The sequence below is a fragment of the Amia ocellicauda genome, chromosome 9 (genome assembly GCF_036373705.1).
Source record: "Amia ocellicauda isolate fAmiCal2 chromosome 9, fAmiCal2.hap1, whole genome shotgun sequence".
NCBI classification, from domain to species: domain Eukaryota; kingdom Metazoa; phylum Chordata; class Actinopteri; order Amiiformes; family Amiidae; genus Amia; species Amia ocellicauda.
In genome coordinates, this window is record NC_089858.1 from 18,402,050 (window position 1) to 18,426,830 (window position 24,781).

Consider the following 24,781-nt stretch of genomic DNA (forward strand, 5'->3'; position numbering starts at 1 on the left):
ATTAAGACTTATTATTTATTCATCTCGTAATTTTATCTAAGTTTTAATTGTTTTCCCCGTTTTGATCACGTGACCGCGAAACGTGACTGCGCTTTGCAGTTGCATTTGTTTTTAACTTATTACATTGAGCAGATAATAATATATATATATATATATATATATATATATATATATATATATATATATATATATATATATATATATATATAGCACTATACGTGTATTATCGAAATCAAAACCAACAAAACGTGTAAAAAAATATCAACTGTAAAGATATTATAAATGACCCCAGGGCGGACTGTACTATTTTCCCAGTTGGAAAGGGGGGGGGGTAGTGACACTGCAGCCTCGTTCTAGCAGGAACCAGTGAAGGGGGGTGGGCTGCAGGATATCTTAAAAATAAAACATTTTGATTATGTTTTCTGTGGAAAACCGAGTTGACGTGTTTTTGTAAATGCCCAGCCCCCGGGATCGCCGCGGTTAAAACGCAGTCGCTCCGGTGCCGTCTGTGGCCGCGCTGTGCGCCGAGCGGAGCGGCTTGTTTGTGTTGTTTTTTTCTCTCCTTCCGGGGGGGGGCTGCGGTGTCGCGAGCCCGAGCTCGAGCTCAAGAAGATGGCGCTGTGAGCGCGCGCGAGAGGCTCGTCGCCATTTTGTATTGAAAATCAAACCGACCTGGGAGAGAGAGAGAGAGACGTTTTATTTTTTTAAACTACTCGGGGAGGAGTAAAAAATAAGAAATGACCTTCAGAAAATAAATCGAGAGAAGCAAGGTAATGGTGTAATGGCTCCGGTACACAATTTACTGATCTTTTATTTGTCTGTGTTTGATATTTCAAGGGAAAAACAAAGCATGCGGAATCCAGATAGGGTTGACAAAGTTAAGTGCTCCCACCGAGGGTCTAAACCGACACGAAAGTTGATTTTATTTTCTCACTCATGATTCTCATCTACATGAGGTTTTCACTGATTTGATCATTTCACATTGACTTGATCGCATGGTTGGAGGCTGGGGCTGTTCTTCAGAGCAATATAGACGAATCCCACTAAATAACCGGATTACTGCTCTGCTTTTTCCACCCTCCGCTGGATGAAATCTTTAAGAAAGAAACAAAGGCTTTTAGAAGAGGTGGGGCCCTGTAAAGCCAAATACAATTATCACTGGAGTTTTTACAAATGTTATGTATTGAATACTGATTTACCAGTTTTCTATTTCCTTGAATATCTTCCCTGTCTTGTCTAAATCGTTTCAATCAGAAGGCTTCTTTTATTGAACATTTTAACGAAACCTCAATACAAACCTATTGTACATCACCTTCACACAGTACTGACAGTTTGGAAACTAGTAAACCATTTAGGGTTTATTCGGGTCTCTTATTATTCAACGTTTTTTTCCCTGGTGTTTAAAAGAAAACCCTCAATGTACCAATACCTTGAGTTATATTACCGTTGGTAGGTACTGCTTTCGAAGAGGAAATTGTATTGTTACTACAATTGGAAGTTTAATTGATTTTACACCAAAACAATTTTGGCTTTTGTTAGATACGACGCCCTTTAAAACGAGTTAAGAAGTGCATATTGTAAAGTAAGGTGTCCGTTTCAGCAAGCTGTCTGCCTTTAGTCTGGTAAGAATCTCCACTACTGATCTCTTTAATGGTTTAATACTGAACATGACTTATAGTAATGTAGTACATAGTATTTTCCTTGGGTGATAATAAGTAATATCTTTGGTTAAAAGGCAGTACAAACTTTGAACTATCAAGTGGATTCAACATCTGAGACTTTAGCAAGTGATATAACAAATCATGCAAGTCTACATGTATTGGCTATACGTATTATTGGAAAATATCACATTCAAAATCATATTTAAATGTTATGATCTTATTAATGTATAAGTATATATCCGTTTGATCACATGTTTAAACGATATGGAAAATGTTGTATTCTTTATAAGAGGCCACTTTTTATTATTTATTTTTGACAGCATTCTTTCCTCTTAAATCCGGTAAATGAATGCGAAATAGACTTAACGTCTCAGCTGAATCGTCTGTATAGTGATTATTGTACATTTTACAAAGCCTTTTCGACCACACTAATTGCAAGCTCAGAATAAAAAACCGACTTTACACGTTTTGTGGAAATATGAGATGTAGTGGGTTAGGCCTAGGTTACTTTTTTTTTTTTTTTGTATGTATGTATAAAGGCAAAACGGCAGCTGTATTGTTTCAAAGTAAGTCGGCACACTAGAGAAACACACGTCTGCTGAAACAGTTTACACTTTCTTTCAGGTTTCAGTGTTGCAATGTTCATGTTTCTTGCTCCTGCCTACTGAGTCACTCGGGGGCGCAGGCCTCGGGCCTAGTGAGGACTGAACCAAAGGGCTGGCCGGGTTGTTTTGAACACAGGGGGCAAACGATTGAGTTAGTCAGCGTGAATATCGTACTTTCTTATATTGTGTTTCTCTGGTTAACACACGGTGGTTGAGTTTATTTTTTATTTTTTATTCCCTATCAAAGAGAATCCGTGTATCGTAAATGAGTTCAAATACACGTGTGATGGGGTCATGGCAGTTAATTATTTTTGTGTGAACCAGATTTTTGAACACTACGTCCTGTTTTTAATAACTAAACTTTTTTTTTTTTTTTATCTGGCGTTCACAGTGGTTCAGCGTTTGTTTGCAATGACCTGTCAGCCAAATGTTTGTGTGTAGCTGTTAAATGCCTGGTCTGAAAAGACTTCAGTGCTCCTCCTTGGAATTGTTACCAACATCTAACAGTCTATAAATTAACGTTTTAAATTTGATTTAATTATATATAAGAAAATGGAAAAATGGCAAAAAGGTGGTCTATTATATGCAAAACTATTTTACTAGATCGAGGTTTTAATGTGTGTGTGTGTGTGTGTGTATATATACACATTTTAAGAGTTCTGTTGAGTGACATTGTTAATTAGTGCTTTTTCAAATCAGATACTACAAGAAACCCTCTGATTCTTCAAAGCTAAATATAGACTAGCCTTTATTCCTGTAGAGCTTACTGGGTTACCTGGGCATCCTGTTCCCCTAGGATGGTATCCAGGCCAACGCCTACTGCTTGTGAGATTGGTGTTCTGTGCTGGTCTGAGTGGTTCTGTTTAGTGAGGTATTGATTTTATATGACATGAAGCTGTTTTGGCAGAAAAACAATAGCCTGTGTGTGAAGAGATGACTTCAACTTAAAATTACATTTAATACAAATGTTTAAAAATAAATTTGTTTCATTACACAGATGCCAAACTTGATGTTGGACTGAGGGAACTTACACCACACTATAAACCAGAGGAATACACCTGCCTATTAACCAGATTCTACACCTTTTGGTAAAAGAAAAATTGACCTATCTCTGAGGTGACTAAAGGGGAATAATGGTGATTTTGCGCCGGGCTCGGCCGCCTGCTTCCGCCCCGACCAGCAATGAATCTTGACTCGCTCTCGCTGGCCTTGTCTCAAATCAGTTACCTGGTGGACAATTTGACAAAGAAAAACTACAGAGCCAGCCAGCAGGAAATACAGCATGTGAGTATTTTCCAACACACTAACCCTTTCATAGAGTCCTTGTCATTCATGAAGATCTTGTATTGCTGCCTACACCTGTACTAAATTATCAGTAGTGTTTCTACTCTGCCAGTAGTTTGTATAAAAAAATGTTATCTGTGCAAATTAAAATGGTACTGTTCAAACTGAGCTTCTTTATTCTTGGTTAGTTTCTGATTAGGACAAAGGAATTTGTCTCGAATGCATCTAAACAAAAACACTATGGATAGATTATTCTTTGTTGAAGTATACTTTTTTCATTGTGTCTATTCGTAAAATGGTTCCGGTAATTGTGTAGTGTGGCTGACTGCTTTAAATAAGTCAATATCCAGTTAACTGAAATGGTCTGAATCTGCATAGCGGTCTCCTTGTCCCATTCATTTTGTAAAGGTGAGGAAGGGCAGTTATTCTAAAATGTGATTGTAACCTTGCCATACCCATTTAAATGAATCCATGTTGTGCTTTGAATCATGTTGGTTTCAGTGAATCATCAATAAAGGAATTTGTATTTTTCTGGCCTTTCTTTACAGGTATGGTGTAATCTGGGGTGGAAATTTTGTTTATGTACATATTGAAAAATAATTTTTTAGTACCCCTCTTGAAACTTTGGTATAAAAGGGTTTATCTGGGATATTCCCTTTCCAGCTCTAGGTGGATACATATGAATTATAAATTAAATAAGCTTTTAATCATGTTTATTTTATTTAGTATTATTATATGATATACACAGGCCATGTCCTGTTAAATGATCCCTGCCCCCTCCCACCACTCATTGCGTTAAATAATGCTACACCACTAATACCATTTACCCATATGGTATGTTGATGACTGAAAATTACAAGTGCAGTGCTTTGGTTGTGTAAAATGTCTCAGAATACAGTTTTCGTTATTATTTCTTCCCACTTTCTTTCAAAAAACAATTAATTCATACCTCCTAAATTTAAACTTTAAACATTATGGTAAGGATAACATACAATCAATGGGAACCTTTTTTGTGTGTGTATCTAAAAGTTTAATTTCACGTTTTAGATTGTGAATCGACACGGCCCCGAGGCAGACAGGCATCTACTACGCTGTCTCTTCTCGCATGTGGATTTCAGTGGCGATGGTAAAAGCAGTGGCAAAGATTTTCATCAGGTAATTTTTGTGAAATTAAGTGAGATGGGTAAAAACATGCCTTGGAAAGCCAATGGCAAAGCCTTGACATAGATGCAGCCCTGAAGGTCAGGGAATTTCAATCTCCTACTTTCAATTTTCTGTTTAGACCCTGTTGTGATGACATCCTCCTTAACCTTGTTTGTATTTTTTTTTTTTTCCTTCCGCTTTCTCCATCTTTTTTTCCCTATTTGCCCAAGACACAGTTTCTGATCCAGGAGTGTTCATCGCTTATCACTAAGCCGAACTTTATCTCAACGCTCTGCTACGCCATTGACAATCCCCTACACTATCAGAAGGTAGGAATTTTGTATGCCTGTATGTGATTTTTATTTTATGAATGCTTGTATGGTTTTCTGTGAAGCAAAGTTTGCACACCTATATATACACACTATACATTTATAGCAGTTTTATGATTATGATGTTTTTATACACTTGTTTCCCCCCCCTCCCTTTCAGAGTTTGAAACCTTCACCCCATTTGTTTACTCAGTTGAGTAAAGTTCTCAAGTTGAGCAAGGTCCAGGAGGTAAGACTTTATTTCCCTTTAAAATCCCCAAGCCTTTTTGCATGTGTAGGTTTTTTTTCTGAAGTGCTACTTGAAAGAAAAGTGCACTGAATGAAAAATGTTTTACGTGGTTTTCAATAAAATTTCTAAATTGTCTTCATAGGTCATTTTTGGCCTTGCCTTGTTGAACTCCTCCAGCTCTGATCTCAAAGGGTTTGGTAAGTAAAGGTTTTTATGATTGGAAGAGTATGTCTTTCACTATTTAAACATTTGCAGATAAATTGCAATGTCTACTGAACACACTCAAAGCACTAAATTATAGATTTGTGGAAAATTAAGAGCATTTGATACACTAGTATCCATCCCTTTTAGTTGTCGTAATTGTATCAGGGTGGTGATTGTCAATTTCCGAGTTTACCCTTTTGGTTCTAATTAGTATTTCCAACTTAAATGTAAGCCTGGAAAGCACTGCACAAACTCATGTAAGTATGCTTTTTAAAACGAATGCATTATAATCCAGTTGCTGATTTTTTCACCAGCTGCCCAGTTTGTTAAACAGAAGCTCCCTGATCTTCTGCGCTCATACGTGGACGCAGACCTCGGGGGAAACCAAGAAGGTGGCTTCCAAGATATTGCCATAGAGGTGCTGCACCTGCTCCTGTCCCATCTCCTCTTTGGACAGAAGGGAGCCTCTGGGGTTGGACAGGAACAGATTGACGCTTTTCTGAAGACTCTGTGCAGAGGTGAGTGGTCTTTGTTGTATGTTGAGCATGCTGCCTATCAACACAGTAGGCAGTTTGACTTGCTTTTGATCTGTTGTAAAGCTTGAGTGGTTTATTTTTCTAAAATCAATACGGCTGAACAGTATGACCAGGCCAAGCTCTCAGCATTCTCGATGTAGCTATAAATAATCTGAGACTCTATCATAGAAGATATGACTGCAATAATAGTACTTCTCTGTAAGAAGGGGGGAACTGCATCAAAATTGTTCAATGTTTACCCCCCCAGTTAGCTGTAGAGCTTGCTGATTTATATACAACACTTTACATGACGCTGACCATAGAACAAGATCAGATTGAACAAATCTTGATTGGTGTAGGTTTATTGTGCTGCAAATTTAGTAGCAATAAAAACTTGCCATGGTGCGTTTAATTGTCCAAACAAAAAAACAGCAGTCAACCTGTTCACCTGTTTTATCATTAGCAAAAAGGAAAAGATGAGACTTCTGCTACAGTTTTATGTATGAATGTTAATTACATTGCAAATGCATCAGCCTTAATGCACTTGCCTTAAATGTGTCCCTGCTGTACTGAATTTCTAGGCTAGTGTTTTACAGACTTGCTTATTCTGTTGCAGATTTCCCGCAGGAGCGCTGTCCTGTGGTGCTTGCACCACTGCTTTACCCTGAAAAACGGGACATTCTGATGGACAGGATCCTGCCAGAGTCTGGAGGGATAGCCAAGACGATGATGGAGAGTTCGCTTGCCGAGTTTATGCAAGAAGTTGGCTATGGCTTTTGTGCAAGGTAGCATATTTTAACTTGTCTACTAAATCTATTTAAGTAGATCCTAAAGAGTTGTATGTTACTTAAACTTACTGTGAAAGATTTAAGTAAAAATACATAATGTAGAAAGGAGAATTTCAGTCTTAAAAAAAAAAAAAAAAAAAAGTTTGAGATAAATGGTACTCATACCCTGGTACCCTACCTCCCCATTCGGGAGTTCCTGTGTGTTTGAATGGTGTTTGTTTCTCTGCAGTCTTGAAGAATGCCGCAATATTATCCTGCAGTATGGGGTCCGCGAGGTCACGGCCAGCCAGGTGGCCAGGGTCCTGGGGATGATGGCTCGCACTCACTCTGGACTGTCTGATGGCATTCCCTTGCAGGTGAGGCAGTGCGTCTTTGAAATAAGTGGTAGAGCCTCATAAATGGCTCATCTTACAAAGGGAGCTGTGAAATGGGCTTCTGGGGACATTGATTTTTTTTTTTTCTCCAGTCCATCTCTGCCCCTGGAAGCGGCATCTGGAGTGATGGCAAAGATAAGAGTGATGGGTCTCAGGCTCACACCTGGAATGTGGAAGTGTTGATTGATGTTGTTAAAGAAGTGGTAAGGGTTTGGATTTCTTCACTGAAAAATATATTCATAATTGTTAAATTCCTTTGAATCATAAATCTGAAATGTGCTCTTCAATTTTCTTTCTCTTCAGAACCCCAATTTAAACTTCAAAGAAGTAACTTATGAACTCGATCACCCAGGCTTCATTATTCGTGACAGCAAAGGGCTGCAGATTGTAGTGTATGGCATCCAGAGGGGACTGGGAATGGAGGTATTCCCTGTAGATCTCATCTACAGGCCGTGGAAACATGCAGAGGGCCAGGTAAGTGTATACATGTCACTCTAAATCATTTACCACTTTTACTTTGTGTGTGTATATCTTTTTTTATTTTCTAAGCCTCGCAGTCTCATGCAAGTTTAATCTTTTGTCTAGTTATCATTTATTCAACATTCCCTGATGAGCCCAGATGTCTTCTGTTTTGCGGATTACCCCTGCCACGCAGTTGCCATCGACATTTTGAAGGCTCCTCCCGAGGATGATAACCGGGAGATAGCAACTTGGTAAGTGTGTACTTTGATGGAGATGCGGAGAGAGAATTTGACTGAGAAAGAGGAGAGCATTTGTGTTTGCAGAGTGAAAGGGGCATTACCCCCTGTGCCTCTCATAAAAGATCTTGTGAGTTAAAATTATTCCCCCGTTTTTGTGCATTTCCCTTAACAGGAAAGGCCTGGACCTTGTAGAAAGCCTGCTGCGTCTCTCTGAGGTGGGGCAGTATGAGCAAGTGAAGCAGCTGTTTAACTTCCCTATCAAGCACTGCCCCGACATGCTGGTGTTAGCACTGCTACAGATCAGCACCTCCTGGCACACACTGCGCCATGAACTGATCTCCACCCTGATGCCAATCTTCTTGGGAAACCACCCCAACTCTGCAATTATTTTGCACTACGCATGGCACGGACAGGTGGGTTATTCTGGATTTCTGGCGTTTGTCCCCCTGGTCAAGGTGGTTTTTTGCTTGGTGTTTACAACTAGGCTTTGCTTTATAATGTTGTCTGTTTACCAATATTGCATGCTCTTATTTTAAGTTAGCTGGTTTACTTTTTATACATTTTTGTGTGTAAAGGAGCCCACTGACCATATCTTTGCACTAATCTTGTGCTTTTATTTCAGGGACAGTCTCCCTCCATCCGTCAGCTCATCATGCACTCAATGGCAGAGTGGTACATGAGGGCGGAGCAGTATGACCAGGCCAAGCTCTCCCGCATTCTCGATGTGGCTCAGGACTTGAAGGTGCATTTTTACGCTTGAATGTGTTGTTTATTTCAGCATTGTTTAGCTAAACTGGAATAATATTGTGTAGCTAGGAAAAGCCTTTCTTTGGGATGTTGCAGAGTATTGAGAGTCAAAAACGTGTTGGCTTACAACATTCAGCTGAAACATTTTTTCACTTTTATTGTAGTCTCTATCGATGCTGCTAAATGGTACTCCATTTGCCTTTGTTATTGACCTTGCTGCACTTGCATCTCGCCGAGAATACCTCAAACTTGACAAATGGCTAACTGACAAAATTAGAGAGCATGGGGTAAGTGTATTATATCTTTATCTATCTTCAAACATCAGAACATCTGTCAGTCTCTAATTATTCTCCAAGATTCTTATTAAAATGAAATGTAAAGAACAAATCTACCTTTTGTTTTAATATACAATATCCTCTAACATGATGCATTGATGCTTGGCATTAATAAAATGTCCCTCTTTAAAGGAGCCCTTCATCCAGGCTTGTGTGACCTTCTTAAAGCGGCGTTGTCCTTCCATCATGGGAGGCCTGGCCCCGGAGAAAGATCAGCCCAAGAGTGCACAGCTCCCTCCTGAAACACTGGCTACCATGCTGGCATGTCTACAGTCTTGTGCAGGGTAGGTTTATTTCCACCTTTGACCCTGGGGAAAGAGGGTTGGTGACTTTGTGAAGCGCTGCCTTTCAACCTGTGGAGTTAGAAATTGGTACTTAAACAGGCCAAGCAGCAGCGCTAAAATATAGACTTGTTATAACTGGAGCCTCACAGCAAATATAACTGAGTTGCTCTTTTAAGTGCAAGTTACAGATTATAGATTCCCAGAGCAATATTGGCTAGCACATTCTTATTTTTGGTAAGAATGTTGTATTTGTAGTTTTTCAGTATTGCTTGAACAGGTATGTGGCTTCATAGAATTTGTATTGATTCCAGAAAATGCCTGATGATGCCATGCAAAGTGTTGAATGTTAGACTTTAGGTGCAGTTATAATTAATGCATCTGAACTGCCAATGGTGTGGAGCAGACAGACTAAATGAGTTTAAATTTTGTAAACTGATCACTCGGCCAGATGTTTGTAAGTAGCACTAATTAGGAAAGAGATTGCTATATTCTTAACTGATTTTATTTTCGTGTGAATTTTTAGGAGTGTGTCTCAGGAGTTGTCAGAGACCATTCTGACCATGGTAGCAAATTGTAGTAATGTCATGAACAAAGCTCGACAGCCACCACCAGGAGTTATGCCAAAGGGACGTGCTCCTAGTACCAGCAGCCTAGACGCTATTTCCCCTGTACAGGTATCGGTCTCAGTCTCCCCTCTTCAGGTGATGGGCTTAAATTATGTATAAATATGCATATGTGTATACTAAAGTTAGAGTTCTGTAACTGCATTATTATTTTTAAGAGTTGATTTTTGTATGCGTTTTAATGCTTAATTTTCCAGTGCAGCGTGTTGCCATGCAAACGCTTACAGCTTAGAAAGCATCTGGATTTGTGGGGGAATTCATTGCAACATAAAGCTTTATAAACGACCAGTGACACAAGATCGCACTTCCACGCAGTCAGTTATTGCTGCAAGGAAGTAATTGCTAACTGAGCTTTAGGAGGATATATGCCATCTTCTAAATTCAGCTTGATGTTGTCAGATTATAACTTATTAAATAACACATCAACAAGCTGTAATGGGCTGAAGAGGCATTTTAGGCTTTGATTTTAATGTCCTTATGTCACCTGTCCTGTGAACACCATGACAAAGCTTTTAGCATTGTTTTAGAACTGTAATTATCAGAATACATTTTATAGTTTAGTCAGCTTGGCAAAATGTACCTGGAAGAAAGTGTTAACATGCTGGTTTATATTTAAAATGTCTCTACATATTTGAGTTTGTTCCCCCCGTTGTTTAAACATTACTGATTTGTACAAATCCTGCTTAAGTGTTTTACTTATATATAGATTTTACATCGTTTTTCATCTTGTCCTTTCCCCTTCCCTTTCTCAGATTGACCCTCTGTCTGCTATGGGCTCACTGACAATAGGTGGCCCTGCAGCCTCTCACACACAGAGCATGCAAGGATTCCCCACAAACCTGAGCTCAGCATTCAGCAACCCACAGTCACCAGCTAAGGCCTTTCCGGCCCTAACTAATCCTAACCAGACTACGCCATTTGGCGGGATTGGAGCCCTTTCTTCACAGCTCCCAGGTGAAGAGAAGTCATCTCTGGATTTCATAGAGCCTGCACCACACTTTAATCCCGTGTTACGTGAGTTGTGGTAACACTTTGGGATTTAAATAGTGGTATAGCAAGAACTTCATACATTCAGAGCCTCTTAATGGAGAAGTTGTTCCTTTCAATGAAAGTTACAGAATGAAATGTTACCTCTCTAAATTACAGTCATCAGTTCCCAGAGATGATTGTGTGTCCTTGTTTTGTGGTCAGGTTCTTTAGGTACGGGCAGTCTGACTGGAATAGGAGCCGGAGGACTTGGATTACCAGCAGTAAACAGTGATCCTTTCGGACAGAGGAAGATGAGTGCCTCGGGACTAAACCCCCCCACCTTCCAGCAGAGTAAGATGAAGCCTTGTAAGTGGTTGTGTCGTCTGATTGAGAGAGTGAAAGTTGTCCACTGTATTTCCTCTGAAAACCGGTCAGTTTTTATACATGTGTATATACTGTTCCAGTCGGGGTCAATTTAAATAAACAAGTGGGTTTCGCCCATACATCTCTTTAATTTCTCTCTCTTATCTGTCTGGATATATTAAACTGTGAAGAAAAGCTGTTCCTTTGTAAAAATCAAAGAGGAAATACAGGTCAGTCTTTTTTGTTTGATACTGAGATTTCCAGGGCAACCAGCTTGAAAGAAAAGTAATCTTATATTAGTTTTAATTTGTATCAGTATTGATTTTTTACTAAATTCATATAAGCAGTGATTTAATGAAAAGTACTTTAACAAATGTAATTAACCGGTATTCAATCATGCTTTCACATCCAACTTAAATTTGTCAAACTTGATTTGCAGAATAGTTCTGTCAAGTGGATAATTTGCAACTGTTTGCCCTGTAAATTAATGAATGAATGCTTGTCTGCATGCTTTATAATCAGTATGGCACAGTCCACTAGATGTCCTGCCCTCATTACAATTGCCAATGAATTGACTGCTGCCTGCATGATTGGCTGATGTGATGTATTTTATAATAACATAAAGAAAGAGTTTCATGTGTTTCTTCTTGGTCTCCCTTCCTCTCAGCTGACCTTTCTCAGGTGTGGCCTGAGGCGAACCAGCACTTTAGCAAAGAGATCGATGATGAAGCCAACAGTTACTTCCAGCGCATCTACAACCATCCACCACACCCTACCATGTCGGTCGATGAGGTGAGACACCGGTGTCGAGTATACACCAGTGCCAGTGAAATGCCGCCCGGGATCCGTTGCCTAATTCACGTGATTCCATTCATGTTACTTCTGTCCACAGGTCCTGGAGATGCTGCAGAGGTTCAAGGACTCCACCATTAAACGGGAACGTGAAGTGTTCAACTGCATGCTTAGGAACCTGTTTGAGGAGTACCGCTTCTTCCCTCAGTACCCCGACAAGGAGCTGCACATCACAGCCTGCCTCTTCGGGGGGATCATCGAGAAGGGGCTAGTGACCTATATGGCCCTGGGGCTGGCCCTGCGCTATGTTCTTGAAGCCTTAAGGAAACCCTTTGGATCCAAAATGTATTACTTTGGCATTGCCGCGTTAGATAGGTTTAAAAACAGGTATGGTTTCACCCCATATTTGAATGCCTCGAATGATTTATTAGTGTGGTCTTGTTACAGTCCTTCTAAACTGCTGTCAGTGTTTTGTGATGTCAGTTACTGAATGTTAAACCTTTTGGACATTATTTTTATTTTGAGAGAATGTTTTTTAATCTTTTCTTCTTCCTGCATTCAGACTGAAGGACTATCCCCAGTATTGTCAGCATTTAGCTTCTATTGCACACTTTCTGCAGTTCCCTCATCATTTACAAGAGGTAAACAGGTTTCCATTATATATGCAGTCAAATTGTTTAGAGTAAAAACATTCAATGTCTGTTACTAATCGTGCATTAAAATGTATGTATGTTATGTATATCTGTGTTTGTCTGATTGCATGTCAGTGTTTTATCTGACAAATCTTACAGCCATGATATTTAATCTGTGCACTTACTACTTCTAGATACATAAGTTTTTCGTTGTGCGTTTTTTATATCCTGTGTGTGCAGTATATCGAGTATGGACAGCAGTCACGAGACCCTCCTGTGAAGATGCAGGGATCCATCACCACCCCAGGCAGCCTTGCCCTTGCACAAGCCCAGGCCCAAGCACAGGTTCCCCCCAAGGCATCCCTCCCTGGACCGGTCAGCACCATGGTAACTACACCCCCCACAACCACTGTTGCCAAAACCACTACCATTACCCGCCCCACTGGAGTCAGCTTCAAGAAGGATGTGCCAGTGAGTATCGGTAGCGCAAGGGAAATTGGGGTATGTGTGTGTCTGTGCTTATTTAATTACTACTTTTAAGTCATATGCATGCATAATAAACCCTGCTCCCACTGTAATGTTATGCATTCATTTGGGAGGGAAGCAGATTTTTCCTTTGCATATTATAGTTCTGCTGTAATTGGTGCAGTCCTGTGTTCTTAGTGACTGCCATTGTAACGTAAGTGCATGGAAACAGTGCTTGCAAACTAGTCCTACATTTGAAATACACTGTGCTGCTTTGGTATGTTTGTTAACAAGCAATTTTTCATGCCATGTCATTCTCAGCCTTCTATAAACACCACGAACATCGACACACTGTTGGTGGCAACAGACCAAACGGAAAGGATAGTGGAACCTCCAGAAAACGTCCAAGAGAAAATCGCTTTCATCTTTAACAATTTATCTCAGTCAAACATGACACAGAAGGTGAGGCTTGATGGAAAATGTATCGTTTTTGTGAAAGCGTGGCTTGTAATGTAAAGGAGTATGTTTTGAGGCCACACATCCTAAACTGTCTATTGTATAGGTTACAGCTGTATATTATAGTGTTGTAATTATGCTTCAATGTTGTACTTCACCTAAAGAAAAGTTTTTTGCTGACTGAAAAATCATTTGGTTGTGTTGGAATGCTCTAAATGCTCGATGTTTTAAAAGGTTGAAGAGCTAAAGGAGACTGTGAAAGAGGAGTTCATGCCTTGGGTATCACAGTACCTCGTAATGAAGCGAGTCAGCATAGAGCCCAATTTCCACAGTCTTTACTCCAATTTCCTGGATACACTAAAAAACCCTGAGTTTGTGAAAATGGTTTTGAACGAGACCTACAGAAACATTAAGGTAAGTGCTGTTTTTTGCTTAACAGTAAGTTAGGATTAAACACTTTAGTCTGTTGGTACCCACAGAGTTTGCTTCCCTTCTGCATGATGTTTATACAGTGCGAAAAGTTTAAAGCATGCATTGCAAACAATGTTTGACTTACTTTCTCAACAGGTCCTGCTGACATCCGATAAGGCCGCAGCAAACTTCTCTGACAGATCCCTGTTGAAGAACCTGGGTCACTGGCTGGGAATGATCACTCTGGCAAAAAACAAACCCATCTTGTACACAGTGAGTCTGGTCTAGTGCAATAAGTATATACTGCTGCAGTTTAAAAAGTCATAAATCCTGTACATTCCTACTCTTTAACACCTAATTCAGTGTTAAGAATTGTCATCTACTAGACTGAATGTTGTTACTATAATGGTGTCTAAATACATGTTTCTGACTTTCCCTAGGATTTGGAAGTGAAATCGTTGTTGCTAGAAGCCTATGTTAAGGGACAGCAAGAGCTCCTCTATGTGGTCCCATTTGTTGCCAAAGTCTTGGAATCCAGTGTGAGGAGTATGGTAAGAGGTCCAATCAATGTTTCTCTCTCTCTCACTCTAGAACTCTGTAGCAGTCATTATTAAACACTTCTAATCTTGAGGAATTCAATTTTGAAAAGGACAAGTACAGGGACTGCACTGACCATTATCATTGTGATGTCAGATTTTCAGACCACAGAACCCTTGGACTATGGCGATCATGAATGTATTGGCAGAACTTCACCAGGAGCATGATTTGAAGGTCAGTTTTCACTTGAAGCCAGACTTGGTTGAGACTTGAGTTTGAAACCCTAATCCTGATAAAACACTGCTTTTAAGTAAGCTTTTTTTTGTGTGGAAACAATGGTTCAGTATGTACTATGAATTGCTGTACTGTATTTTGACAGCTTTTGTGTCAGGATTTTTTTTTTTTTTAATTTCCAGATGCATCTGTTGCATTGTAAACAATGTATCAATGTTTTCTTTGCAGCTGAACCTGAAATTTGAGATTGAAGTGCTCTGTAAGAATTTGTCACTGGACATCAATGACCTAAAGCCTGGAAATCTGCTGAAGGACAAAGAAAAACTGAAGAACCTTGAAGAGCAGCTGTCCGCACCAAAGAAAGAAGCCAAACCCCCGGAAGAAATGCTACCTATTGTGACAACTGGTACGAGTCATTCCAAGTTCTTAATTTTGAGCAGGGGCACAGGGTGTTTGTCTTATCAATAGTAGCTTAATGTAATACCTATATCTGTAATGATTTAATGTTATTTTGATTGGCAGTGTAGCAAGGTGCTTAATTTTAAAAGATGGTGTAATTGAATTCCATAGTGTTTAGCGTGTGTCCACTTTTTATGTATTATCAGTAGGGCCCTAAGGAAATCGCAGCTTTTTTTTTTTTTTTTTACAAAAAATCACAGCAGGTTCGTGGGTAAAGTATAATTTTTCATGGACTATGCACGGAACTAATACAAAGTGTATTTTCATTTAACACAGAATAATATGGAAACATTCTGACCTTGAACTGTAGATGGTGCTAATCTCCACTTCTAAGTATGTCCTCTGTGGCAGATGTTGTTTTTCAGTCCCCATTAGTTTAAAAAAAAAAAATTGGGAGAATTTGATTTTAGAACTTGAATTAAACTTATGAAAACTTGGATTTTTCAGAAAATAACTACAGTCCAGGAATTTTTTGTTTTTATATACATTTTTGAATTAAAGCTGAGCATCGTCTGATCGTTCACCATGTGCTCTTTCATGGATTATCTGTTGAGCTGTAAAAACCTGCCCGTGTGCCGAAACACTTCGCTCAGCATCGACAGAGTTGGGGACAACAGACTCCTGTTGGATATTGCTTTACAGACAATTTTTTTTTTGGACATTCATTTTGTGAATAATTTAGTGTATGCACTCCCGCTTAGAATTCAAAAGTCAAATGACAAAAATGACTGCTCTACGCTGCAGTGCTGTTCACCGTACGTATGTAATTACGGTGACTGCAGAGCTTGTAGGTGAAGTGTGTTAATATGAAATAACTTGTATGTAGTGGTCTCAGCCCACTGCATGTTTTGCACCGATTACATTGATTAAATAAACATCACATTTGCACGTTTTAATTTGTGTTCTTCCCCGTGCAGTGCATGTTTTAATTGAATCATTGATTGGAGTACTTAAAGCCCCTGTCTTGCCAGTTACGGGGTGGCCACTCCTGGGACAGTGCAGGTGAGAGGAAGGGCAGAGCAGTGGCAGTGGGCAGCGAGAGTGGACAGGGAAAAGGCTTTGGTTTTAGAGTCCCTACTGCCGATCCTCTCGCCTGCACTGCTCGCTGGTTATTTGTGTATTTTTAAAACATTTTAAATCCTGTATTTTATTAAATTAACAAAAAACCTGTACATTTTAAATTAAAATAAATCTTGTATTGTGAAAAATGTATGGCGGCTGTCTCCCAAAACGCCGCTCCACTCATTTGCACCCGTAGCAGCCCCACTGAGGTCCCGGGTGCTACATGTATATAAATGGAAATTGAAAAAATCACGGTGTTTGGCTAATTTCAGGATTTTTGCGCGCAGTCCGTGAAATCGCGATTTTCTCAGGGCCTTGATTATCAGCCAAGAAAAGACTTATCATTTTACTTCCATGAGACTAGGGAGCAATCCTTACCATGTATATATTGTGTGTTGAGAAGTTAACTCTCTTGTAGAAGGTTACTAATGTTTTGCTTGTTCATCAAGCCTCTGGGCTTGGGCTCCTTTTCCATGTTTTTAATCATGATAGCGTTTTTAACCTACAGGAGACTTTCTCCCCTTTGCAGCTGCTCCCTCTACTCCTGCCACCACCACAACGTGCACAGCTACTGGCCCACCAACACCTCAGTTTAGTTACCATGACATTAATGTGTACGCTCTGGCAGGACTAGCGCCTCACATTAATATCAACCCCAATGTAAGTGTTGTTTGTAAATCCCAATTTTGTAGTTGGATATTTGTGTAAAGTTTTTTTTTTTTTTTTTTTTTAAGAAAATGTGCACTTCAAAGTTAATTACAATGGGAAAACGTTTATATGCTGGCAGCCTGTCATACAGCAAAGATGTCCTAAACCTTCTTTAAAGTGTTTAACTATATGGAGAATTGTTGCTCTTTAAAATCCTTATTGTAATGTAGGGCAGGAATCTGCAGTTTCTTTATTTAGATGTTAATTTTTCTTGAAATAATTACAAATATGCATGCAAACGAGCAATTAACAATAATTTCAGTTGTGCTTCAAGTGGGCTCTGTTCCTCTCTTTCCAGATCCCGTTACTGCAGGCCCACCCCCAGCTGAAGCAGTGTGTGAGACAAGCCATAGAAAGGGCGGTCCAAGAACTTGTCCATCCAGTTGTCGACCGATCCATCAAGATTGCCATGACAACCTGTGAGCAGATTGTCAGGAAGGACTTTGCCCTGGACTCTGAGGAGTCCCGCATGCGTGTGGCAGCGCACCACATGATGCGCAACTTGACCGCAGGCATGGCCATGATCACCTGCCGGGAGCCTCTGCTCATGAGCATCGCCACCAACCTCAAGAACAGTTTTGCCGCTGCCCTTAGGGTACGCCATTGTTTGTTACTTTTTGTAAAGAGGAAAATTTACATGTTGGGCTGTTGTATGAATTGAGTTTTAAAATGTATATTTTTAATACTTTCTCGGTATGGATTAAGGTTTTAATTAATCATGCTTTGCATGATGCTTCTTAAAAGATAACCTTTTGTTTTCATGAAGTCCAGCTTAAAAGGGAGTTGCTTCAGAAATTGCAATGCAGCATAAACCTTTTTCAGGTAGCTTTTCAGAAAATGTATTTGTGTTTTGCATTTCTGTGCTATATTCTAGCTAATATTGTGCTGGAAGTGCAAACCCTGTCGCTTTGCTTTGTCATTGCACCTACCTATTATGGGATAGAATTTTTTTCTGATGTGTGTTTTCTCACCAGGCTCCAACCCCACAGCAGAGGGAGATGATGGAACAGGCAGCTGCACAGATAGGCCAAGACAACTGTGAACTGGCTTGCTGCTTCATACAGAAAACTGCAGTGGAGAAGGCAGGCCCGGAAATGGATAAGAGGCTGGCCACTGTAAGTAGTCTTTGACCTCCAATGAATTAAGCTAGATGGTGTTTTCACCACTGTATATTCTTCATGTCTTTTGTACGTGTCTTGTGTAGGAGTTTGAACTGCGGAAACATGCAAGACAAGAGGGCCGCCGCTACTGTGACCCAGTCGTGCTGACATATCAGGCAGAGCGCATGCCAGAACAGATCCGGCTCAAGGTATTTACAGGACACCTGTACATTGTGGCGGCTGCTAGATACCGTGAAGGGATGGTTTGTCTTTTGTTTAATTTTTTTTGGTTTAAAGATGTAATTTTTGTGGTCTCCACAGGTTGGAGGTGTGGATCCTAAGCAGCTGGCTGTTTATGAGGAGTTTGCTCGCAATGTTCCTGGCTTCCTTCCCAGCAATGACCTCTCTCAGCCTACTGGTTTCCTTGCTCAGCCCATGAAGGTACTATCTTAAGGATTTGTAATTTGTGTGTGTGTATATATTGACAGATATAGGGCTGTGTATATTTTATATTGTTTTAGTTTGTCTTAACACTGGAAGTCTGAGATGAGAAATACAGGAAAGTTATGCCAAAGAGCACGACCTCAACTTTTTTTTTTTTTCCTCTTCATAGCAACAAGCTTGGGCAACAGATGACGTAGCCCAGATCTATGACAAATGTATCGCAGACCTCGAGCAACACCTGCATGCGATTCCTCCTGCCTTGGCAATTAACCCTCAGACACAGGCACTGCGTAGCCTCCTGGAGTCAGTGGTGTTGGCCAGAAACTCAAGGGATGCCATCGCCGCACTTGGATTACTGCAGAAGGTGAGGGATGTGTTTGTGATGGAGATGCATATGAAAAGTTAGGTGTGCATTTTCTCCCCCTCCACCCACTATCATTGTTGATAAAACATCCCCTTTATGTAACAGAAGTTTAAAGTACAAGTTTGTTGAAGTCTCCTATCCCTTCAGGCTGTAGAGGGTTTGTTAGATGCCACAAGTGGTGCTGATGCTGATCTGCTGCTCCGTTACCGGGAGTGTCATCTCCTGGTTCTGAAGGCTCTGCAGGACGGCCGTGCCTATGGGCCGCAGTGGTGCAATAAGCAGATCACCAGGTCAGTGCCAGGACTTCTGTCAGTTTCAGCAGTCTTGTCTGAAGTTTGTTGTACAAACTTAAAGATCGCTAATTGTTCAGCACTATTAATTAAGCCTCTGAAGTTTTCTGCAACTTATGAGGTTACGCTGTAGTGCAACAAAAATTCTCGTTTTTTAAATGTGGGCCATGACTTTCATTGTAGTTGTGCCTCTTAAGAATGAGAGATATATATATTTTTATTAATTCCACTTGGTTTCCTTTTGGCTGACTGCCTTTTATCCAGTCTAAGTAAATATACTTTGACACTCTGAAACACTTTTCTTACTTTCATGAAGTGCATTCGAAATATTATTGGTTAAATCCAGATAGTTCTGAATGCTGTCCGCTGCGGGTTCAGTTTGTGTGTACTAATTGTTTTCTCCCATCGTTAGGTGCTTGATTGAGTGCCGTGATGAGTACAAATACAATGTGGAAGCAGTGGAGCTCCTGATAAGAAATCACCTGGTCAATATGCAGCAGTATGACCTACATCTAGCACAGGTGCGCACACAGCAATTACCAGGAAGCAGTTCTTTCCCACATCCCAGCAGTTAATCTAAAGCATGGTTTCTTTTGTATTGTCTAGTCAATGGAGAATGGCTTGCATTACATGGCAGTGGCGTTTGCCATGCAGCTGGTCAAGCTGCTGCTGGTGGATGAGCGCAGTGTCAGCCACATCACCGAGGCTGACCTATTCCACACCATCGAGACCCTGATGAGGACAAGTGCCCACTCCAGAGCCAATGCCCCAGAGGGGTGAGTAAGGGGGTCACGGGGAGAACCAAGCTTATGGTTATTAACGATGGTTAACTTTTGTAATATTTTAGGTAACTTGGAAATCATTACTGATTATGAATAGTAGTCCTCTTTGAGTTCCTTATATAAAACTGCTCTCATATGGCATCTTGGTAATCAAGTAAATTGCACGTGTCCAAAGGTTTGTAAGTAATATGACTATTTTAATCTGACAGGTTACCCCAGCTCATGGAAGTCGTCCGATCCAACTACGAGGCGATGATCGACCGTGCCCATGGAGGGCCCAACTTCATGATGCACTCTGGGATTTCACAGGCTTCTGAGTATGATGATCCTCCTGGCCTGCGTGAGAAGGCGGAGTACCTGCTGAGGGAATGGGTCAATCTCTACCACTCTGCAGCTGCTGGCCGCGACAGCACCAAGGCCTTCTCTGCCTTTGTAGGACAGGTGACTCTCCCTGATTTGATGGGCTTTTCCTGTCACTGTGGTGGTGTTAAGGAGTGGGTGATTTAGAATTGATGCACAATACCATTTTTGTAATCCTTCCCTCCCCAGATGCACCAGCAGGGGATCCTGAAGACTGATGACCTGATCACGCGATTCTTCCGTCTGTGCACAGAGATGTGTGTGGAGATCAGTTACCGCGCACAGGCTGAGCAGCAGCACAACCCGGCTGCCAGCGCTGCCATTATCAGAGCCAAGTGCTATCACAACCTGGATGCCTTTGTCCGTCTCATTGCACTTCTAGTCAAGCACTCTGGGGAGGCGACCAACACGGTCACCAAGATCAACCTGCTCAACAAGGTAGGGGAAGAAGAGGTCTGTGTGTCTGTCAGTTCATTAGGGGGTTTGGAAAGAGGTTATGCTGTAACACTTAGTTCCTTTGTAAAAGGTTCTGTAGTTCAGGTTATGTAAAAAAAAAAAAGCATACAGAGCTTATCGAGCTAACTGGAAATTAAACTAGGAGTTCTGACACTGCTGTCTCCTTCCCAGGTCCTTGGTATTGTGGTTGGAGTCCTCATTCAGGACCATGATGTCCGTCAGACTGAGTTCCAGCAGTTGCCCTACCACCGCATTTTCATCATGTTGCTGCTGGAGTTGAATGCACCAGAGCATGTGCTGGAGACCATAAACTTCCAGACACTAACTGCCTTCTGGTAAGACCTTTTGGATTTTTATTCCGACTGCTTGCCTCACCTGTTTATTCATTTTATTTTCTTAATCAATGACAGTCTCTTACACATAAGTACTGTATTTTAATTGCATTTTTCTCATTCGTAGCAACACGTTCCACATCTTGAGGCCCACCAAGGCTCCTGGGTTTGTGTATGCCTGGCTAGAGCTAATCTCTCACCGCATATTCATTGCTAGGATGCTGGCGCACACACCGCAACAGAAGGCAAGACTCCTGGCACAGCTTTGTGTTTATGGCTTTAACATTCCAGAATTCTGTCCGTACAGTGTTTCCCTGGAATTCTCATTTCCCCCTTTCTTTCCTTCCCTAGGGTTGGCCCATGTATGCCCAGTTGCTGATCGACCTGTTCAAGTACCTGGCTCCCTTCTTAAGGAATGTTGAACTCAACAAACCTATGCAAATTCTTTACAAGGTACATGAAGGGCAAGGAATACAAAGCAAGTCAAGAACCAGAAATAATACATCAGAATTAGCTGGGTATTTCATGGGTGGCAGATTAATGAGGGAATCCTTTACGTATTTGTTAAAATGCCACTTTAATATGGGTAGGATTCAATGCGTCTTCCTGTATATAAACTCTGCTGTACATGGGTGGTTGAGCCACCCTGAAGTGCACTTAGGGCTTTCTCACACAAGTCCTTTGATTTCCAGGGCACTCTGCGTGTGCTGCTGGTCCTTCTCCATGACTTCCCAGAGTTCCTCTGCGATTACCATTATGGATTCTGTGATGTCATCCCACCCAACTGCATCCAGCTACGGAATCTGATCCTTAGTGCCTTCCCGCGCAACATGAGGCTTCCTGACCCATTCACTCCTAATCTGAAGGTATGGTTTGTATGTTGAAAATGTTATACCGGAAATGTGTGGGTTTGATTTTTTTATTTAACTTCAGCTGCCTTTTTTGTTTTGTTCCTACCCTTCTAGGTGGACATGCTAAGTGAAATCAATATTGCTCCTCGTATTCTCACTAACTTTACTGGAGTGATGCCATCTCAGTTTAAGAAGGATTTGGATTCCTACTTGAAGACTCGCTCCCCTGTCACATTTTTGTCAGAGCTCCGCACCAACCTGCAGGTAGGGGGCGCCATTTTGGGTCCCTGGAAACATTTGCAGCACAGCGACACCTCTTTAGACCAGGTTAACAATTTTAACTATTTGACAACCTATTTTGATGCTTTTGATGTTTGTTTTGTGTGTGTGAATGTGTGTTATATCCTGGATGGCTAAGAGGTCACATTGTCCTCAATTTATGTTAAAGTAGTTTTTTTTTAATCTTTTAAATGAGAAACATGTCTGTCTCCGCAACTTGGTAGATTGGATGGTGGAGTTTCTCTTGAATAAAGAAAAAAAGAAAAACAATTGCCAATGTTGTCCAGCCATTTGATTAGGGTGTGCAAGTGGTCAATATGATTTTAAACTTCTCATACATTGCCTAAACCAAAGCTTATGGGACTGGAGTGTTTTTGTTGATGTATTTCATGAATTTGGTGTAGATTGATCATCCAGGATTAGTCTAGTTTTATAAAGCTTGGTACAAACACCATCTTTACTTATTTTGCTTTTTGTTTTTGTTTTAAATTTTAAGGTATCCAATGAGCCAGGGAATCGCTACAACATCCAGCTCATTAATGCGCTGGTGCTCTACGTGGGAACCCAGGCTATCGCTCACATTCACAACAAGGGCAGCACACCATCCATGAGCACCATCACACACTCAGCCCACATGGACATCTTCCAGAACCTTGCTGTGGACCTGGACACTGAGGGTGAATAACATAACTCGGTTTAACCAGTTTATTAAGTCACAGTATTCCCGATTTTTACATTTTGTTTTGGTTTGTTTATTCTGGTAAAATTTGCAATGGCCTTTTGCCAGTTTTTTGGCAGTTTGATCCCACTCCAACTTCTAGACCATGTGTGGAATGCTCCGTAGCCACATGGGTTAGCCACAGAAGCCTACAGGGTGACTAATTATGTACTCTTTTTCTCCACATTGCATTAGGACGGTACCTGTTCCTTAATGCCATTGCCAACCAGCTGCGTTACCCTAACAGCCACACTCACTACTTCAGCTGTACCATGCTTTACCTGTTCGCTGAGGCCAACACAGAAGCCATACAGGAGCAGATTACCAGGTGAAGTACAGATTTTGTATCCAGCTCTTATGGTATGTTGATCGGAATTAGACCCCTTCCTGACTTTTTTTGTTTTGCTTTTGTTTTTAATTATAAATGTAGGGTTCTACTGGAGAGGTTGATTGTGAACCGGCCACATCCATGGGGTCTGCTTATAACCTTCATTGAGCTCATCAAAAATCCAGCCTTCAAATTCTGGAACCATGATTTTGTGCACTGTGCGCCAGAGATAGAAAAGTAAGTGTGATATTCAGTTTAAAAGGGAGGGTTTTTTAAATGCTTGGGTGGGGGGGTAAGATTTGTTTCCTTAAATGCTCAGGGAATAAAACCACGACATGGGACAGTTCACCAGATTCACAGATGTCATGAAACTGGTTCTCGGGGTTTATATGCTGCTTTGCCGTCAACCACTGCATTGTAATGGATACCCACAAGAAACGTGGTGCTGACTGAGTTAATTTACTTGCTTCTTTACACCCAGGTTGTTCCAGTCAGTGGCTCAGTGTTGCATGGGGCAGAAGCAAGCACAGCAAGTGATGGAAGGCACTGGAGCCAGTTAAACAGCAGGGCATTGCACCATGAGACAGCCTGGGAGACCTCCAGCAGCTCTCCACTCACAGCCTGAGAACAGTGGCAGTCAGCACTGGGATGGACAAAGGACTCCTGACATAAGTTACACTATTGCTTCTTGTGGACTTTTTGAAAAGAAGAAAAATCCATTTTTGACTTTTGGCCAAAAAAAAAAACTTTTGGAGAATAATCTATCGGGAGAAATAAGATGTTTAGGAGATGCTGTGAATATAATTTTGAACTTTAATGTAAATAAAAAAGGGAGTGCAGTCTTTCCAAACTGAACTGAAGAGCAGATAGTGTTTAAAACCGAAGTCTGGTACCAGAAACCATTACAAAATATATATGTATAAAAGGCAGCTGCTGATTAACGAAGTCCTTATCCAGCCTTTTCCCCCCAGGTTGTGCCCCTGTCTCCCCTCAATTTGTTTTTTTTGTTTGGTTGCCTTTAATATTTCAGTTACCCAAATAAATTGTTCAGTGAGGCTTGATGGGAGTGGTAAAGAATTGGCCTATTTTGGCAGTATTTTTTAATTTAATTTTTGGGAGAAATCAAATGTGTTAAATAGAAGGGGAAGGGGGGAGTGGGGGTTGGGATTGGGGGGGGGGGAGCCCACTGTATTCCTTTAACAAGGGTTTATTCCAGACTGGAGTGAGTGAAGGAGAGAGGGGTTGTGTAATTTTAAACATGGGGTAAAAAGGTTCTCCCTAATGCTTGTAAAATTGTGGAATACAGAGATCACAGATTAGTAAGGAATCTGTTAAGTTTGTATAAAGCTCAAAAACAAAACAAAAAAGAAAAAAAAAGGACCAATACAGCCCATTTTGTAAGGATTTTGAATGTTTTGTAAATGTATTGGTCCATGTGTTGTATTTTGTAGTACTTTATAGTTTTGCCTTTAGTTCTGCCACTTATTTCCTGTACGTATGCATACTGTAGTTATCGCATTAAAAGTCTTGAACTGCAGTACTCGTCTGCTTTATCTATCCCAGCAAA

The 24,781-nt window shown here is 40.8% G+C and overlaps 1 protein-coding gene and 1 non-coding gene across 21 annotated transcripts; both read left to right on the forward strand.

Annotated features, from left to right (window-relative positions):
- The first annotated feature begins 372 nt into the window (after positions 1–372).
- cnot1 (CCR4-NOT transcription complex, subunit 1) lies at positions 373–24,751 on the forward strand. 20 transcript variants are annotated; one of them, XM_066713594.1, is made up of 49 exons: positions 373–770; positions 3,264–3,550; positions 4,598–4,705; positions 4,924–5,022; positions 5,183–5,251; positions 5,394–5,448; positions 5,770–5,973; positions 6,587–6,755; positions 6,988–7,114; positions 7,225–7,335; positions 7,436–7,606; positions 7,718–7,845; positions 8,006–8,246; positions 8,456–8,575; positions 8,745–8,867; positions 9,048–9,199; positions 9,723–9,900; positions 10,575–10,836; positions 11,014–11,157; positions 11,822–11,946; positions 12,047–12,333; positions 12,509–12,586; positions 12,809–13,079; positions 13,365–13,505; positions 13,734–13,913; positions 14,067–14,183; positions 14,351–14,461; positions 14,604–14,681; positions 14,910–15,087; positions 16,711–16,862; positions 17,209–17,505; positions 17,885–18,025; positions 18,115–18,219; positions 18,332–18,451; positions 18,624–18,818; positions 18,966–19,108; positions 19,521–19,629; positions 19,715–19,884; positions 20,100–20,322; positions 20,440–20,688; positions 20,878–21,041; positions 21,166–21,283; positions 21,390–21,491; positions 21,731–21,904; positions 22,004–22,216; positions 22,665–22,845; positions 23,082–23,214; positions 23,317–23,451; positions 23,696–24,751. In XM_066713594.1, exons 2-49 carry the CDS (start codon positions 3,449–3,451, stop codon positions 23,772–23,774), a joined length of 7,332 nt encoding a protein of 2,443 aa, XP_066569691.1. In that variant the 5' UTR covers positions 373–770; positions 3,264–3,448; the 3' UTR covers positions 23,775–24,751. The 20 variants fall into 20 exon arrangements, with proteins under 20 accessions (XP_066569691.1, XP_066569690.1, XP_066569686.1 ...); XM_066713593.1 differs by having other exon boundaries at positions 374–770; positions 12,509–12,587; positions 12,819–13,079; positions 20,100–20,331; XM_066713589.1 differs by having other exon boundaries at positions 374–770; positions 20,100–20,331.
- On the forward strand, positions 9,252–9,389 carry LOC136759517 (small nucleolar RNA SNORA50). Its single transcript, XR_010820041.1, has one exon. It is a non-coding gene; the product is annotated as a small nucleolar RNA SNORA50 (small nucleolar RNA).
- Positions 24,752–24,781: the final 30 nt, after the last annotated feature.

Coding starts and splice junctions, on each gene's coding strand:
- cnot1 (XM_066713589.1), top strand. CDS start 3,449: ATGAATCTTGACTCGCTCTCGCTGGCCTTGTCTCAAATCAGTTACCTG. Junction 10,837..11,013: donor ACACTTTAATCCCGTGTTAC/GTGAGTTGTGGT, acceptor TTTTGTGGTCAG/GTTCTTTAGGTACGGGCAGT. Junction 14,184..14,350: donor ACAAACCCATCTTGTACACA/GTGAGTCTGGTC, acceptor GACTTTCCCTAG/GATTTGGAAGTGAAATCGTT.